General features: G+C 61.3%; 1 protein-coding gene across 3 annotated transcripts; it reads left to right on the top strand.

Moving 5' to 3' along the window:
• Nucleotides 1–35: 35 nt before the first annotated feature.
• ABCB8 (ATP binding cassette subfamily B member 8) lies at nucleotides 36–16934 on the top strand. 3 transcript variants are annotated; one of them, XR_009565238.1, is made up of 17 exons: nucleotides 36–210; nucleotides 2651–2963; nucleotides 3299–3454; nucleotides 3531–3625; nucleotides 3775–3880; nucleotides 4738–4899; nucleotides 4997–5082; nucleotides 5208–5305; nucleotides 5742–5847; nucleotides 8922–8955; nucleotides 9173–9309; nucleotides 9504–9598; nucleotides 9744–9877; nucleotides 10579–10726; nucleotides 12109–12359; nucleotides 13049–13252; nucleotides 16800–16934. XR_009565238.1 is itself a non-coding variant. In XM_030854217.2 (16 exons), the coding sequence occupies exons 1-16, from the start codon at nucleotides 116–118 to the stop codon at nucleotides 13172–13174; spliced, it is 2142 nt and encodes a 713-aa protein (XP_030710077.1). In that variant the 5' UTR covers nucleotides 36–115; the 3' UTR covers nucleotides 13175–15167. The 3 variants fall into 3 exon arrangements, 1 of the variants encoding a protein (XP_030710077.1); XR_009565237.1 differs by lacking the exon at nucleotides 16800–16934 and adding an exon at nucleotides 13469–15167; XM_030854217.2 differs by lacking the exon at nucleotides 16800–16934 and having other exon boundaries at nucleotides 13049–15167.
• Nucleotides 16935–16985: the final 51 nt, after the last annotated feature.

The raw sequence follows: 16985 nt of genomic DNA, 5'->3' as shown, positions 1-16985 counted from the left end.
CAATCATCGCCGAGTCGCGAAGGGGTTGTCGGGATGGGGGCCGTAGCCAACATGGAGCCCTCAGTGGAGTAAGGGTGAAGCTGCCGTTGCCGGCTGCTCCTTTTCTACCCCCACCATGTTGGTGCACTTATTTCGGGTCGGGATTCGGGGTAGCCCCGTCGCAGGCAAGCCACCACTATCCCTCCGCTTCCACACATTCTCGGCCGTCAGGTAAAAAGGGACAAACCTACTGGGAGCGCGGGCCATTGACCGGCCGGCAGGGCGTGGGGACCGCCGGGAGATGGAGTCCCAGGCTCGCGCAACGCCTGCTGGGAGTTATAGGCCGGCCCGGCCCGGGGTTGAATGTCACTCCCCCGGGGATTGGCCTCAATTATTTAGAGCGAGACCTAGGTGCCAGCAGGAGGCTCGGCGCGTCTGTATCTGCATGTGTGCTGGACGGAGGGGGCGTTCTGGCCGGTGACCACGCTAGGTCTCTTCCCACCAGCGGGCGCCGTGCTGCACAGGTGTCGGGCCCCCGTTTCCGGCCCCAGTCCTCGTTCTTGGAATTGGTCTGGCGATGTGGACAAAAATTATTAGTGTCCGGAGACATTTAGTATTGCTGTTGTTCCAAAAATTCAGTGTGAACTGAACAAAAATGGTTACTAAATCGGGATAGTTTCAGCAGAGATAGTCAATTTGGTAACGCGTATGTATGTGTTCTTGTATGCTCTATACACGTTCGTCTCAAGAGAGAAAGACACAGGTGGGAAACGAACATGTACCCTGAAACTGCCACTCCGCTGTAAATGCTTTATGAGAAGCGACTGATGCCTTTCTAATCCTGGAGTGAAGAACCCGAGAGCCAGGCAGGCAGCAGATTCGTAGGGGCGGGTGGATGTGAGCTTGTGTCCTTTGGAAAGCCCGTCTGACTGATGGAGGGCGAGATGGGCGGAGCTGCAGCTAGAAGTACCGGTGCTGGGAAGTCATCTGCCAGTTCTTGGCAGTGACCAAGCACTGCTTAGACCTTAGTTTGGAGAAGATGAGAAAAGCTGGAAAGTGGCCATGGTAAATTATTAAAAGGCTTGAAAACAGTCCTTAGGAAAAGAGTAAGGGTGTCGATGTTTTTTAACCAGAGCGAAACTCCAGAAAAGACATCAAACAACGTTTTACTATTTGTGTGTTCATAGTGTAGTGTTTTTAAAACGTCAGGTCACAACACAATAGTTCATGAAGTGAATTTAGTGAGTCTGAATCATTTAAAAGTGAATATAATGGAATATGTGTTAAAAACAAAGTAGGGGGACTTCTCTGGTGGCGCAGTGGTTAAGAATCCGCCTGCCAATGCAGGGGACATGGGTTCAATCCCTGGTCTGGGAAGATCCCACATGCTGCGGAGCAGCTAAGCCCGCGAGCCACAACTGCTGAGCCTGCGAGCCACAACTACTGAAGCCCGCACACCTAGAGCCCGTGTTCTGCAACAAGAGAAGCCACTGCAATGAGAAGCCTGTGCACTGCAAGGAAGAGTAGCCCCCACTCGCAGCAGTGAAGACCCAACACAGCCAAAAATAAATAGATTTTTTAAAAAAATTTTTTATTAAAAAAATGCAATTATGATTATGGTCCTCGTTGCCCTCTCAAGTCCAGGTGTTTTAAAAGGATGGTAATGGCTCCCCCCACCCCACCCCCAGCCTCCAGCCTCGGCAAGCTTTGTCGTTAGTCGTTTGTACCCACACGCACACTAAAGCTTAACTACCGCAGTGTAGTTACTCGGTCTGTACCGTTCACCCCCTCTTCCTGTTCCACAGAGCAGGGCACTGACGCACAGTAGGCTGCGGCCCTATGTTGCCATCTGCAGGTACCGGAACTGCAGGAAAGGGGTGATCTTGGCCTATCCCAAGATGACAAGATACGTTATTTGGATTTTATTTCTTTTTCTTCCTTCAGCTGACAGAGAGGGAGTCTGTCACCCTTTCCTTCCTTGCCTTGTCACGTAAGCGCTCAAGGCCAGGAAGGAGACAGGGCGATGGGATATATAATAAGCTTCCGACCAGTGGTCAGAGACTTGGGTCCAGGCCTGGCCCTGCCACACATAACCTTGGGCTCATCACACATGGCAGCATAGGATGAGCCTGGATTCTGGAGTCAGACAGCAGGGCTCCTCTCTTGTCCTAGTTCTGCTGCCTGGGGACAAATGATTTCAGCTCTCAGCCCTGCAGGATTTTGTCATCTATCAAGTGAGAATACTGGCCTCTCCCTCCCAGGGATGTGAGGATCAAACAGAGTGGACTGATGACTTGGTGAGGTGGGGGGGCACTGTCCCTCTCCGAGCTGCATTCACTGGGAACTTCTGTGTTCTCCACTGTAAGAGGAGCGCCGTCAGCTCTGATGTCCTGTGATTCTGAGAGAGCAGGGGTTGGAGACGGTCACTGGCTGGGGCCCGCCGTCTGAGAGGCGAGCCAGGGAGAACACCTTTACTACTCGATTGCTCTCCACTGGGCGTGTTCATCTCAGAAACCGAGGTTGCTTCAGAGCCGCCCTGAGAAGGGCAGGGTGGGCCGTTGCGAGAGGAGCTGCTGCTCTCCAGAGGGCTGAGCCGAGAGCTCGGCCGCTTTGTTGTTCAGCTGGGGGCCAGGTGGGCCCTCGAGCCCTCAGTGCCCTTCTCTCCCTGCAGGTCCCGCGATGGCCGCCCCAGCTCCTGCCTCCTCGGGGCCGTGGCCCGGCTGCAGCCCCAGCTCCGGGCCTGCCTCCCTCGAGCCCCCCCAGCTCCCAGCCGCAGCCCCTCTGCCTGGCTCTGGGTTGGGGGAGTCCTCCTGGGCCCCGTGATCCTGAGTAAGTGCCCCCGCCGCGGCCTTGTGGCACTCTGTGAGGCAGAAGCGGCCCCTCCGGCCCGCTCCGGACCCCGTGTCGTGGAGCCCCGCTTCAACTGGAAGCTCTTCTGGCAGTTTCTACGCCCCCATCTGCTGGTCCTGGGGGCAGCCATCATGGTGAGGTTTTCTCCCGCCCCGCCCCACGCCAGGGACAGGGAAGAACCCAGCCAGGGGTTCGCGGAAGCCCCAGCCAGAGCCGCCTAGGGACAGCTTTCCTGCCTGGCCGAATCTCAGAGGAGACCTCGGGAAGCAGCGGGGCTGGGGGTCACCAGGAGGACCTGCACAGGGCAGCTGGGTGAACAGGGTCCAGGGGTCCCCTGGGGCTGGCAGCTGGGCTTTAACTCTCCGAGAGACACAGGAGCCCCCAAAGCGTGGGCAATAGTGGGAGAGGAAGGGCCGGGGTTAGGGAAGAGCGTGGTCCCCCTGTAAACGTCTGTCTCCCACCCCCCAAGCTGGCACTGGGCGCAGCACTGGTGAATGTGCAGATCCCCCTGCTTCTGGGTCAGCTGGTGGAGATCGTGGCCAAGTACACGAGGGACCACGTGGGCAGCTTCCTGACTGAGTCCCGGAACCTCAGCACCCACCTGCTCATCCTTTACGGCCTCCAGGTACAGCAGAAGGGAGGGCCCGGGGGCCGCCAGCGGAACTGCGCGGGCGCCCCTGAGATCCTGGCCTCTCTCCCAGGGCCTGCTGACCTTCGGGTACCTGGTGCTTCTGTCCCGCATCGGCGAGCGCATGGCTGCGGACATGCGGAGGGCCCTCTTCAGCAACCTGCTCCGGTACTGCCAGCCTCGGGATGTGGGGTGCAGTGGTGGCGGGGACCAAGCGGCCCTCGGGGGGGACTGGTGAATGCCTAGGGGCGGGGCCTCATACTGAGGTCGTATCTCCCTCTTCTCCCCCACCCGCTGCCCCCGTGTCCCACTGCCAGACAAGACATTGCTTTCTTCGATGCTAAAAAGACAGGGCAGCTGGTAAGCCGATTGACGACTGACGTGCAGGAGTTTAAATCATCCTTCAAACTCATCATCTCCCAGGTCAGCGCCCAGGTCCCCCCACGCTCACTCACACGCGCATGCTCCCTAGTGCGGATGCAGCAGGCCAGTCCTGCCCACCCCACCCCCCGCCCCACCCTTGGGCCCTGCGCCCAGGCTCATGCCGAAGCGAGAAGCCTGCTGTCTGGTGAGGGTGCGGGTGAGGGAAGAGGGACGTTCACAGCAGGAGGTGCCACGGCAGCGTCCGGGGTCGAGACAGGCTGTTTCTCTCCCATTCTGAAATTCTACGTCCCCGGAAAACCGTCCCAAGAAGGAAGGCTCAGATGAGCCTGTCCTGGCCCAGCTTGCCCAGAGCAGAATCACCACCTTGCCCCCGGAATGCCGGGCACGCCGGCAGGAGAGGGCGCGATGGCTTTCTGCTCTGTTCCTGATGTCCTCTCCTCTTCCCCCCGCGTTGTCACTGACCCCTAGCCGTCCCTGGGCGGCATCACCAGGCAATCTCTCTTTTTTTATTTTTTGGCCGCGCCTCATAGCTTGTGGGATCTTAGTTCCCCGACCAGGGATTGAACCCGGGCCCTGCAGTGAAAGCACCAAGTCCCGACCACTGGACGGCCAGGGAATTCCCCAGGCGATTCTCTTTCTGTTCAGTTTCTAGAGCAGAAGAGAATAAAAGTGGGATTTGTCCCGGGGGAGGATGCCTCGGTCCGCAGGCATTCTCCTCACGCCTGCGCATCAGGAAGGGGTTACGCTCTGTGACCAGTGGACTGTCGGTTGGCCTCCCGGGGGTCAGACCTATGGCCTTGGCCTTGTGAGTGGAGAGCTAGCTGTAGCCAGCTGACTCTTGCCGAGTTCCCCACATCATGTTGCTGATGCCAGACGCCCTCCTGTCCGCTCCCCAGGGGCTGCGCAGCTTCACGCAGGTGGCCGGCTGCCTGGTGTCCCTGTCCATGCTCTCCACGCGCCTCACCCTGCTGCTGATGGTGGCCACGCCTGCCCTGATGGGCGCTGGCACCCTCATGGGCTCAGCTCTCAGAAAATTGTCTCGCCAGTGTCAGGAGCAGGTACCAGCATTCCCGCCCGTCCTCTTCTCTGCCCTGTACTCCTCTGTCACCCCTCCGTGTCTCCATCCCGGCACCCTGACTCCTGGACTCCCCACAGGTCGCCAGGGCAACGGGTGTGGCAGATGAGGCCCTGGGCAACGTACGGACCGTGCGAGCCTTCGCCATGGAGCAGCGGGAAGAGGAGTGAGTGCCGGGTGGGGGTGGAGCCCAAAGCGGTGGCAGGGGGGCGGCCTCCCCAGATGCACCTCCCCCCACCCCGCGTCGCAGCCTGCCTGCTTCCTGAGGGCTGGGCTCGGCTTCTGTCGCAGACGCTATGGAGTGGAGCTGGGGGGGTCCCGCTCTAAGGCAGAGGAGCTGGGCAGAGGCATCGCCTTGTTCCAGGGGCTCTCCAGTATCGCCTTCAACTGTGAGTGAGCGAGGCCCTACCGGGGGACCTGGGCTGTGGCTTGGGCTGAGCTCGGAGGAGCGAAGGACGGGTCCCAGCAGGGCGGGCGACGGGCGGCTCTCCACCTGCTCGAGGTCCTTCACATGTCTCTCGAGGGCCAGTCAGCCGGCCTCTGGAGGCTGCTGCCGCCGGCAGGCAGTGGGCAGGGAGACCCAGTGTCACAGCCGAGCCGTGTACAGCGCGCTGCTGGGCCGCCCCCAAGGGAGCCGTGGAGGTGCCCCCAACCCACTCGTTGCCAGATGACGAGACAGAGGCAGAGACCACTCAAGTGACTTACCTGAAGTCCAGTCAGTGGGGAGCACAGCAGGGACTGGCACTGGGGACCAGCACGTGGGCCAGGCTCTGTCCTCTGCCCTCCGCTGCTTCCTCCTTGAACCCCTGTCCTTGCCCCACTCAGGCATGGTCTTGGGCACCCTGTTTATTGGGGGCTCCCTCGTGGCCGGACAGCAGCTGACGGGGGGAGACCTCATGTCCTTCCTGGTGGCCTCCCAGACAGTGCAGAGGTGAGTGTGGGGCCGTTCCCTTTCCTAAGGGGCCCAGCTGGGCCAGGGGCCGGGGGTGCCAGTCTGCTGCGGGGACAGCTACCAGGTCCCCTGGCGAAGCTCAGGGCTGGGGATGGGGAGCCCCTGCCTTCGTCCAGAGCCCGCTCGGGGCTCCCAGCAGCCCCTGCAGCCTAACTCGCTGACCGTACACTCGGAAACGCAGTTGCCATCTTCGCCTTCCAGACAATTCTTCGATGAGCCTTTTTTTTGGTCCTTTTTTCTTTTTCTTTGGCCACACCACGTGACATGTGAGATCCTAGTCCCCCGACCAGGGATCGAACCCATGCTCCCTGCGGTGGAAGCATGGAGTCTTAACCACTGGACCACCGGGGAAGTCCCAAGCCTTTTTCTTTTTCTTTCTTTTTTCGTGGCTGCGTTGGGTTTTCGTTGCTGAGTGGGAGCTACTTTTAGTTGCAGTGCACAGGCTTCTCATTGTGGTGGCTTCTCGTTGCAGAGCACGGGCTCTAGGCACACAGGCTTCAGTAGTTGTGGCTCGCGAGCTCTAGAGCGCAGACTCAGTAGTTGTGGCGCACGGGCTTAGTTGCTCCGTGGCATGTGGGATCTTCCCAGACCAGGGCTCGAACCCATGTCCCCTGCATTGGCAGGCAGATTCTTTTTTTTTTTTTTTTTTTTTGCTGTATGCAGGCCTCTCACTGTTGTGGCCTCTCCCATTGCGGAGCACAGGCTCCGGACACGCAGGCTCAGCGGCCATGGCTCACAGGCCCAGCCGTTCCGCGGCACGTGGGATCCTCCCAGACCGGGGCACAAACCCGTGCTCCCTGCATCGGCAGGTGGACTCTCAACCACTGCGCCACCAGGGAAGCCCGACACGCTTTTTAAGAGCTGGCCTCCCACCCTCTGCCTGACCTTCCCCTGCAGGTCCCACCCTGCTGGCTCACTGGATCCCATCTGCCCGCAGGCACCAGAGCTCCCCGCTGGCTCTGCCACAAGAGTGCCCAGGGTGGGCCTGCTCCCCTCCCCTGTCCCTTCCGAGCTAAGTTCCTAGCAGCTCCTTCTGCTGTTTCTCCTCACTGTTTCCCCGCCATATACCATGTATACCAAAACACATAAAACATAAATACGTGTTAGATAAACAATTACAGTAAATATGGTAGAATAAATAATTGAAGAGTGGGGGGGCTCCCCTGGTGGCGCAGTGGTTGAGAGTCCGCCTGCCGATGCAGGGGACACGGGTTCGTGCCCCGGTCCGGGAAGATCCCACATGCTGCGGAACGGCTGGGCCCGTGAGCCATGGCCGCTGAGCCTGCGCGTCCGGAGCCTGTGCTCCGCAACGGGAGAGGCCACGACAGTGAGAGGCCCGCGTACCGCAAAAAAAAAGAAAAAGAAAGAAAGAAAGAAATACAAGTTAGATAAGCAATTACCGTAAATACGGTAGAATAAATAATTGAAGAGTGAAGACCTGTGTTAGCAACCAGCCACGTCCAGAAGATAGAACATCAGCTCAGACGCCCCTCTGGGTCCCTTCCTCGTTATTCCCGACGCCGACGGTCCTTGTGTCATGGCTCTGCCCCGTGGCTTACCACCTGTGCGAGTGTCCGCCGTTTCTTCCGGAATCCCTCACCATCAGCCTTATTAATATTGTTCTGGGCAGAATGGAGCTAAGCTGGAGGCAGGCAGGTAGAAAAGACTCCCTTTCTCAGCCCCAGACCCAGCATTCCACAAAGACCAGATACCACCCATTTCTGCTCAGTGCTTCCTAATCTGGGCCCATTCAGACCCTCTCTTGTCCTGGGCAGCCTCACCCCTCCTTCCCGCAGGCCCAGGAACTGATCCCTGGTGGCCTTGGGACTAAGAAGGTCTGGCTGTTCCGAGGTGGAACTTGGGCGGCCCCCTGCTGCCCCTCCCCCGGTGCTGACCCAGACGAGCACCACTGGCTCCCTTCACGGTCACCCTACCGTGCTCAACGGGGCAGGGGCAGGGGCAGAAAGTCTCCCCCGGCGGACGGCAGCCCCCCGTCCCAGGCCTGGCCCCGCTCCCTCAGACTCGCCTTGCCCTGGGCCCCTCCCCTTCATGGCCTGCGTCCAGACCCTTTCCTTTCCTCCCCACTGCACTGCCTAGCCCGTTGGCAGAGCCGTGTCACAGACTTCAGAGAGCCTGTCTCGCAGGCTGCTAGGTGCTAGGTGGGGCGGCTTCCCCAGCCACAGGCCTCGGGCGCAGACTAACTTGCTGTCCTGGCTCTTCTCGGGAAGTTCTCCGGGCGTTTCCTTGCGGGCTCCCCCCCTCCCCCACCCCCGGTGCTGGGAGAAGTGAGATCCTAGGGAGTCAGTCTTGCCTCCTCTTCTCTTCGAGAAGAACCCGCATGCACAATCGGAGACGCACAGTCACGGGCTGGCCTGGCCCGTGACTAAGCGGGGGGCCGGTGACTCAGGAGTAGTGACTCACCTTCCTCCTAGCACGGCAGCCCCGCACGACGATGAGGAGGTGACCCACCGTCTGGACAGATGGACACTTGCCCCTCTGCTCACACAGGGCGGAGCCCGTGATGACATGTCCTCAGGGAATTTTGAGTTCCCTCTGTGGTCCAATGTCTTCTGTTTCCTTCTTTCTCTAGAAGGAGTAACATGCTTTTTTCCACCTTCCTTAGCCCTTGCTTCCCCCGGGAGTAGACAGCGCTAGGTCTGACCCCCTTGGTGGGCCTCACAGCCCCTCCCTGCAGGCTGCGGGCAGCGTGGAGTCCGGCCCCGCCGCGCCCTGCGCCTGCCTTCCCTGTTTCCTCCCTGGAGCCCGGCCCTCAGGTACTGATGACTGTCAGCCCATCCGGGCCAGGAGGGAGCGTGGCCCTGAAAGGAGAAGTTACTTGCCAGGAGACCTCCCCGGTGGTGCCGGATTCCAGGGCGCCTAGGGCCCCAGTTTTCGGGAACTACCTCTGCGTTTGGCTTCCGGCCGCCTGTTTCCTCGCCTCACCCAACACGTCCCCCACGCAGCTGAGACCCAGACCTGCCCCTCTGGCGCTGGCCCGCCTTCTCTCAGGCCCTCCTCATCCCCCTCTTTCAACCCTCCTCTTTTACTCGCAGGTCCATGGCCAACCTCTCTGTCCTGTTTGGCCAGGTGAGTGGCAGAGCTGGGTGGGTCCAAGGATGTGGATGCGGTGCCTGGGCTGGAATCCCGTCAGCCACTGATGTCACTTGTGTGCCGTGGGAATTGGGTGTCCGGCGGAGGGGATACGACAAGCCCCTCCCCCGCCGCCAAGTGGGAGTCCAGGAGGTGCTGCCCATTCCCTGGGACCCCATGCCTCCCTCACGCAGACTTTAACCCCCCTCCCCAGGTGGTGCGGGGGCTCAGTGCAGGCAGCCGGGTCTTCGAGTACATGACGCTGAGCCCGCGCATCCCACTGTCCGGGGGCCACTGCATCCCCAGGGAGCACCTGCGCGGCTCCATCACCTTTCACAACGTCTGCTTCAGGTTAGCGTCAGTGCTGGACGCAGGGGTATTTCTCTGTGGGTTGAGGGCAGGAGAGGGAGCCTGTCTGGGGACCTGTGGGTCAATGTCTCCCTCTAAGTAAGCCCCCCTTGGGGGTGCAGGGAGACTTTGGGAGGGACCCGGGCAACAAGGGGCCAGGAACCCGGTCTGACTGAGGGTCTCTTGGTTCCTCCCAGTTACCCCTGCCGTCCCGGCTTCCAGGTGCTCAGAGACTTCACCCTCACGCTGCCCCCGGGCAAGATTGTGGCCCTGGTGGGCCAGTCCGGGGGAGGTAAGAGGAGCCCGCCACCCTCCCACCTGTGACTTCTCCCTGTGGGAGCCACTCAGTGTGGAAGGAGGGGCCCCTCCACTGCCACCGGGGGCGTCCCTGTCCCGGACATGCTCCAGAAACCCATGCCCCCCTCCCGAACCCCCAGGAAAGACCACCGTGGCTTCCCTGCTTGAGCGCTTCTACGACCCCACGGCGGGCATGGTGACGCTGGATGGGCAGGACCTGCGCACCCTCGACCCCTCCTGGCTCCGGGGTCAGGTCATCGGCTTCATCAGCCAGGTGCCTGCTTCTCTCAGTCCCTGCGGCCTGGGCCCCTCTCCCTTCCCAGCCCCGTCACCTGCTGCTCTCCTGGGGGCACGGGGGTGAGCTGGCTCTCTTCACCAGTCCCCAGCGTTCACTGGGGTCCCAGCGACTGCAGCTCTGCCCTTGGAACCCTGTTCCTCGATGTAAAAGGTCCAAGCAGGTGGAAATGGGGTGGCCGTTTTAGGATCCCTGGGTTCTGTGGTGTCCAGAAGGTCTGGACACCCACACGGTGTTGCCGGGCACTGCTGGTGGCTCACCCACCAACCAAGGCCCCGCAGCCCCGCTCTGAAGCTCTCAGCCCCACTGCTTTCCCAGCGAGCGTCCACCTCCCCCACCCCCCATGTGTGGATAGAGGGCGCCCTTTTGGCAGGAGAAAGCCAAATTGTAAAACCCTTCCCTGCCCATCTCCCCAGAGACGGGGGACCCTGCCGGGCCAGCTGGCCTTGCTCTCCCAGCCGCCTTCCCGCTCCCTTTCTCAAGGGGCTCCATGCCATGCAGGAGCTCGGCTTCTTCCCCCTTTGATGGACCTGTCTGTGTTTGACCTGTAACTTTGAACTGCCCCAACCTGCCCTCCAAGTGGTCCTGTTCTGGCCGAAACAGCTTCTGCTGATGCGCCCCTCAGAGGTTCAGGGCAAAATCAGAATGTTTCCGGTGGACCCTCCACCTCCCACCCCCAGGAGCCAGTCCTGTTCGGAACAACAATCATGGAGAACATCCGTTTCGGGAAGCTGGACGCCTCCGACGAAGAGGTTTACGCAGCTGCCCGGGAAGCCAATGCACATGAGTTCATCACCAGCTTCCCCGAGGGATACAACACCGTCGTGGGTGAGTTCAGAGACAGCATCCTGCTGGGGTCCGCGGGGCCCACGTGCGAGGCTGGGATCCGGGGGGCAGGAACACAGTCACAGCATCGGGGAAGACCAGACAACAACCATGGCCGAGTGGGACAGAGGCGACTCTGGGGGGACAGGGGAGACGAGGCCCATGCAGTTCAGGCACAGGCAGCCTGCAGGGACAGGAGCGTGACGGAGGGCAGGGGCACAAGTGATCCGTGACGTGGGGACTCTTCAGAGCTCGCCACGTCAGCACCCAAGACTTGACCAGAAGCAAGGGGGTGTTACCTCCTTGTAATTGTTTATCCTTCAACGAAAGGTGCTCCCCTGGCTCTCCGTAGGGGTGGGTTTGGTTGAGCCAGTCTGTCTTCTGACTTACCCAGAAGAGGGCTCTGGTGGTTCTGGAGCGTTGCAGCGTTGCAGCACCGCACTGGAGTCTTCGCAGTGCGGCCTGCACTTCGTGTGCTCCTCTCAGAGGCCTTTTTTTCAGCCTTTGGGCTCATGTTTATCGTCCAGGGTCTCTTGGCTCTGTTGCAGAATGTTCCAGCATATCTCACGGCACAGGCATATCCAAGGTTCTCAACTCCTCTCGAAACCTAGTCCTGAGCCTGGCTGAGCTTAGCCTTCCGAGTGGCGCCCCCTCTGTGGGTAGCCGTCCTTCGTGTTCCGTGTTACTCACTGCTCGGATTCCTGCGGACCCCGCCCTGACGGGAGGAGCCGGGCCCACTCCTCTTTGTGCACGCGCATTGTACCCCTGACCCCGTGCACTCGCGGGCTGCCCGGGGCTGCAGCCTGCCCCCCTGCTCTGTGACTGCAGAGTCACCTGAAGCTCTCTTTGGCAACCAGGCTGCCACCTCTGCTGTTCTCTGTGGGCATTTTGGACCCCAATATGGTCTTCCCAGAATGCCCAGGTGGGTTTTGAATCCCACTGTTCTGCCACCCCCTACCCCACCGCAGGAGTCACATCTGGATCCTAGATGTCCCCACAGCAGCAGAGAGCCAGGAGGCCAGGAGAAGGCGGCTAGCGCTGCAGGGCCAGGGCAGGGGGTGGGACCCAGGCCCGTCATGGCTCCGAGCCCCTGCCCTGGTGTGTGGGTGGAGCTCAGCGACACCTCTGAGCATCCCTGAGCCCCGCTGCGTTCACGACCCGTCGTCGTGTGAGTGCCTGTGCACGTTTGCACGGGGACGTGGGATCGTGGTGCCGCCAGGCATCACCCTGCCCTCAGAGGCAGGACGAATGCGCACAGGGCCAGGGCAGGGCCCTGAGGGGCCAGGCGGGAAGCGCCAGACGGCCCCGGTGACCATCTGCAGGGCCGCCCCCGAGTGCAGAGCTGAGCGCCACTCCAGGCCTCGCCCTATCCCCTCCCTCCCCAGGCGAGCGGGGCGCAACCCTGTCTGGTGGCCAGAAGCAGCGCCTGGCCATCGCCCGAGCCCTCGTCAAGCAGCCCTTAGTGCTGATCTTGGATGAGGCGACCAGCGCACTGGACTCGGAGTCTGAGAGGCTGGTGCAGGAGGCCCTGGACCGCGCCAGCGCTGGCCGCACCGTGCTGGTCATCGCCCACCGGCTCAGCACCGTGCGTGGGGCCCACCAGATCGTCGTCATGGCCCACGGCCGGGTCTGCGAGGTCAGCTGGGGCCCGGGGAGCAGGTCAGGGGGCTGGCACGGCTTCAGCCACGGACACAGTGGGACGGGCGGCTCAGCTGAGCTGTGTGAGGGTCTGGCCTGGCCCTGGGGCCTTGGGCTCATAGTCTGAAAGCAGCACCCGTGTGGATTCAGGAGTTCCTGCCCTTTGATAAGCCCTGGCCTCTCGGGGCCCCAGCTTCTTCCTCTGTCCCCTGGGGTGGGGCAGTGAGTAGAGCTGCAGCGTGGCTCCCAGGATCAAAGGCGAAAGTTCTCAGAGAAGTGTTCGCTGCTGGGGGAGGGGCCCAGGGGCTGAGGCACAGAAGAGGCCGCACCAGGGACCCTGATCAGGGCCCAGGCAGGAGCAGCCCAGAGGCTGTGTCTGCAGCAGGGCTTGGGGGCTGTATGGGGCCCGGCTCACAGCCCCCTGGCCACTCGTGCTGGGCGAGGGGCACTGGGCCTTGTAAGAAAGACAGGGGGACCCAGATGCTCTTCCACGATCTAGCTCAGCTGACAAATACAGATGCGCCAGTGGCAATCCGTAATCAGCTGTGCTTTGGTTTCATACTCGCCTCAGGACTGACGCTGGCTTAGGTGAAGCCGTGCCCAACGGCTCATGAGAAGCTGGCCCTCCAAGGGCTCTGAACTCTGAGCTGGGTTGGGGTGACCGTCTGCCCCTCTTCCTCTCTCCAGGTGGGGACCCATGAGGAGCTCCTAAAGAAGGGCAGGCTCTATTCGGAGCTCATCCGGAGACAGGCCCTAGATGCCCCGCCTCTTGAGACGCCCAGGGGCCACGGGAAGCAGCACCCCAAGTCCTGAGAGGTCTGGTCACCGCCGTGCATCCGTGCCCAGGGCCAGGGCTCAGCTCAGGCGGGATCCCGGGCACCGAGCCCCCAGGTGGGCCAGCATGCGGGGGTGGGGGCTACTGCCATCGCTCCCCTGCTCGCAGCGAAACCCGGGCCAGGCGCCGGGCTGGGGGAGGTTGGGCGCACTCCTCCTGCCAGAGCTGAGAGCCCCTGGCTGCACGGCGGGCCCCTGCTCTGTCCCCTCCCTTTGCCAAGCCCTCCCCGACCCCTCTCCCAGCCCTGCCGAGCCTCCCCCTGTACCCGACAGGCTAAAGGTGTGCAGGCCGCAGCTGCAGGGAATTTTCACAAGTCAGCACCGGGGGTGGGAGTAGGGACTCGCCCCAGGATTCGTCCCACACCAGTACCAGGACCTCGGCCTCCTCTGCGGAATCCCGACAGGCCTCTCAGGGCCCTGCGAGAAGGCGCCCACCCACTGAGCCAGCCCTTCAAACCCGCAGCCCACATCTTGGGAACAACTTCCCTTCCTTCTCCTTGTGCCTTTACACAGTCCTTTCTCTAGATTGTGCCCTCCCCCCATCTAAACAGGACGGGGGCCTAACAGGCCCCCTGGCTCTTGGGGAGGGCGAGGAGGGGCGGGCAGCTGTGGTCTGATCCACAAGAGGTTCTGCCCCAGCCCCGTGCGCCTTGAGCCCGTCATCCGGTGAGATTGTGGACCGCCACCCTCTATGTGAGGACACTTACCTCTGAAAGGGACAGAAGAGGACATGCACCCCAAACTCCAGCCACGGGGGACGTCCAGTGCTAACAGTCACCACAGCACTGAGGAGCAGCTGATGCTAAGCCCCTTGGGCTGACAGAATACAAAATCCGTCCGGCAAGGAGCGGTCCCTGCCTGACCGGCCTCCCTGGCGTGGTCAGACGGGGTCCCTGGAGCAGGTGGGACCAGAGCCTCACTTTGAAAGAGGATAGGCCAGCTGCCCAGGTGGCACAAGCCCTGTGACCCCAAAGCTGTGAATGGGGTGGGGCTGGACTCTTGTCCGCTTCTGGGGACCTAAGAGCAGCCAGGGTTTGCCCCCAGCCCTGGTCAGCTCCTAGAACCGGGCACCCCTCCTGCCTTGGTTCTGCTCGTGTCACATCCCACCAGGAAACCTTCCCCCTTCACAGCCACGTCTGGGCTGAAGACTCCATCATGAGTCCTGCACCCTGGCTTGAGAAAGAGGGGCCGCCCATGCTGGACCTTCAAGGCCAGCCAGACCTTTTGGATTTATCCCGTGGCATAGAAGGACGATGCCATGTTTCAGGGGTTGGCAGCAGGGGCAGCTGTGGCTGGAGGCCAGCCTGGAGGAGGCTGCAGCAGCTCAGCTGAGAGTGCCCACAGCCTCTTCTGGGTGTGGTTTAGGACCAGGTGCTACTTTAGGGAAATATCCCAGGGCCAAAGCCACCCTGGTTTCATGCTCTGCTTTCTTAATGATGAGAGGTCGCACCCCAGGGCAGGCCTGGCCCGGGAAGCAGAGCACGGGCTAGCTCCAGGTCGCTTTGCCACTAAACGCCTCCCTAGTGAGGGCAGCCAAGGGCAGGCCTCAACTCCCCGGCCGAGTCCACGCTGGCCTGCCTGGCCCCTCCCGGCCGAGGCCAGCTCGTGCTCTACCAGCAGCAGCCGCGGCCTCCAGCCACCCAGACGTCTTCTGACACCAGATTCTAGGTCTCTCCTTACCCCTGCAGGGTGGCCTCTCCAAATCCTGCCCCCCCCCGCATCCCCTCTTTAGGGAAGTGGTGAGATCCATGGCGAGCCCTGAGCTGGAAGGCCCTGCGGTCAGCTGCACACTTGCTGTGTAGCCTTAACCTCAGCCTTGGCTCCTGCAGCTATTCCACGCAGACCGTAAACCTAGCTGCACTTAATTTCGCGAGCTTCTTTTAAGAGTTTAATTAGAATAATCTGTGGTAAAGTACTTAGCCTCAGAAGCTGGTTACATCTGTGCAATAAACCCTGTTATTCACTCCTTCAAGGTGTGTGTTCATTAAGCACCTGCTGTGTGCCGCCCTGTCTGCCGGGGTGGGGGCGGTGAGGACATCCCTGCCCCCGTGAGACCTGCGGCGGTCTCATCAGGAGGACGGACAGGAGGCCAGGCGATCACAGCGCGACGTGATCATGTTCAGTTGGCGAACTACGTTCCACTCACTGCCGAGAGCCCATGGACCCTCGCCTCTAATGCTTTGTGGAGGGGCACGGAGTAGAAATAAATTACAGTAAATAAATTAGTGGAGATAAATCTGCTTTCAGGCCTGCAGTGCAACTCCCAGCTCCACGGGGGCGGGTGAGCGTTTAACCAAACGCAGGGCTTGACGCCAGTGAGGAGCAGCCCTGACAGTCCTCCGTGACAGCGGCAGCGCTCTGCAGCTGCCTCCCATCCCTCGTACCTTGGATTAGCAAGAACCCCGAGTCCCGCTTGAGGCCTTGCACACTGCAGCTCTGCCTTTCGGAGATGTCCTCTCTAGCCCCTGGGAGTCCGCCCCAGCCCGCCCCAGCGTCTCGGCATCTCAGTCAAATGCCCCGGCTCCGCCCCCTCAAGGCCAGTGTCGCCATGCTGTGCTAGGCACTGTGGCCCAGGGCACTCCAGCCGGTTTGGGGGCAGCGTCTCTCCTCCTTTAGAAAAGCCCCCATGCAAAACAGGCACACTCCATGTTATGATGGGAGCGCACAGTGGTGTAATGCCTACGGTGGGGAATTTTCTGCTATCAAATTACCCATGCAGTTGCCTCTTCTTGACCCAGCAGTTCTATTTCTAGGAGTTTATGTCTGTACGATGTTACTGAGAGCACCACTGTTTGTAATGGAAGACTGGAAACCCCCAGTGTCCATCAACAGGGGTGTGGTTATATAAATGATGGTACATCCACATAAATGAAATGCTACGCAGCCACTTAAAAAATGAGGACGTTTTCCAGGTACTGGATACCACATGGTCTCCAGAATGTTGTCAAGTGAAAAAAGATGTGACATCATAGGGCATCCATGTTACCTGGGAGGGCATCACACGGGCACCCGTGTTATACTTGAAGGACGACAGGTGAGCCCACAGTCATTGTGGCACAGGCCAGCCCCCCAGACACGAGGGCCTGAGCATGGGGAGGTGGGAGAGAGGGTCACTGGGGACAGACCACCTCTGCACGTGGGGCCGGAGGAGACCCTGGCACCCAGAGTAGGCCGGGCCGCTGGGGGCTCAGAAGAGTCTGCTGATGCCAACTTCCCACCACTTTCCAGCCTGGTCAGGAGCCAGCTCCGCTCTGCGGAAGAGCAGATGATCTCGCGAGAGGTTAGGGGGACGGGCGGAGAGGGCAGAGGACGGGGACGGGGCCAAGGGTCAGCGACTGACCCTCAGGCCCGACATACGGGGGCTGCAGCTGGGGACCTAGAGGGCCCCGAGGGCACCCCCGGCCCCAAGTTCTCTCTCGGCTCCCCTCAAGCCTACCCGGGATCGCTGTGGCTTCCTGCTGGCGCCTCTGGTCTCCACAGCCAGGCCTCCCCCCCGACGCTGCACTAATGGCTCCGCCTGGGGCCCCAGGGACCTCCCCGCCCCCCAGGCTGCTCTGCCAGCCCCCTTGCCCCCTCGCCGCTGAAACCCAATCCTCTGCTGCAGCTCCGGCTCAGCAGAACCGCCTCCAGCAGAGCCGCCCTGCTTGCCTCGTCGGCCGCACCCTACCTGCTCTCTGCCTCGGAGCCCCCAGCCCAGCACCGCGCCCAGCAGAGCCACAGCCAGGTCCTGGAGGAGGCCGCGCTGGACCGGCCAGGCCAGTACCTCCCCACCCTCTCCTCTCCTCTCCTG

The sequence above is a fragment of the Globicephala melas genome, chromosome 9 (genome assembly GCF_963455315.2).
Source record: "Globicephala melas chromosome 9, mGloMel1.2, whole genome shotgun sequence".
Classification (NCBI taxonomy): Eukaryota; Metazoa; Chordata; class Mammalia; order Artiodactyla; family Delphinidae; genus Globicephala; species Globicephala melas.
The sequence above is the reverse complement of the archived record's forward strand: the minus strand, read 5'-3'. Positions and strand labels throughout refer to the sequence as shown.

Bases quoted from the DNA above. Each gene is read 5' to 3' on its own strand.
- ABCB8 (XM_030854217.2), top strand. From the start codon at position 116: ATGTTGGTGCACTTATTTCGGGTCGGGATTCGGGGTAGCCCCGTCGCA. The intron at 3,881-4,737 runs GTCAGCGCCCAG...TCCGCTCCCCAG, and splicing joins TCAAACTCATCATCTCCCAG to GGGCTGCGCAGCTTCACGCA. The intron at 9,599-9,743 runs GTAAGAGGAGCC...CCGAACCCCCAG, and splicing joins GGTGGGCCAGTCCGGGGGAG to GAAAGACCACCGTGGCTTCC.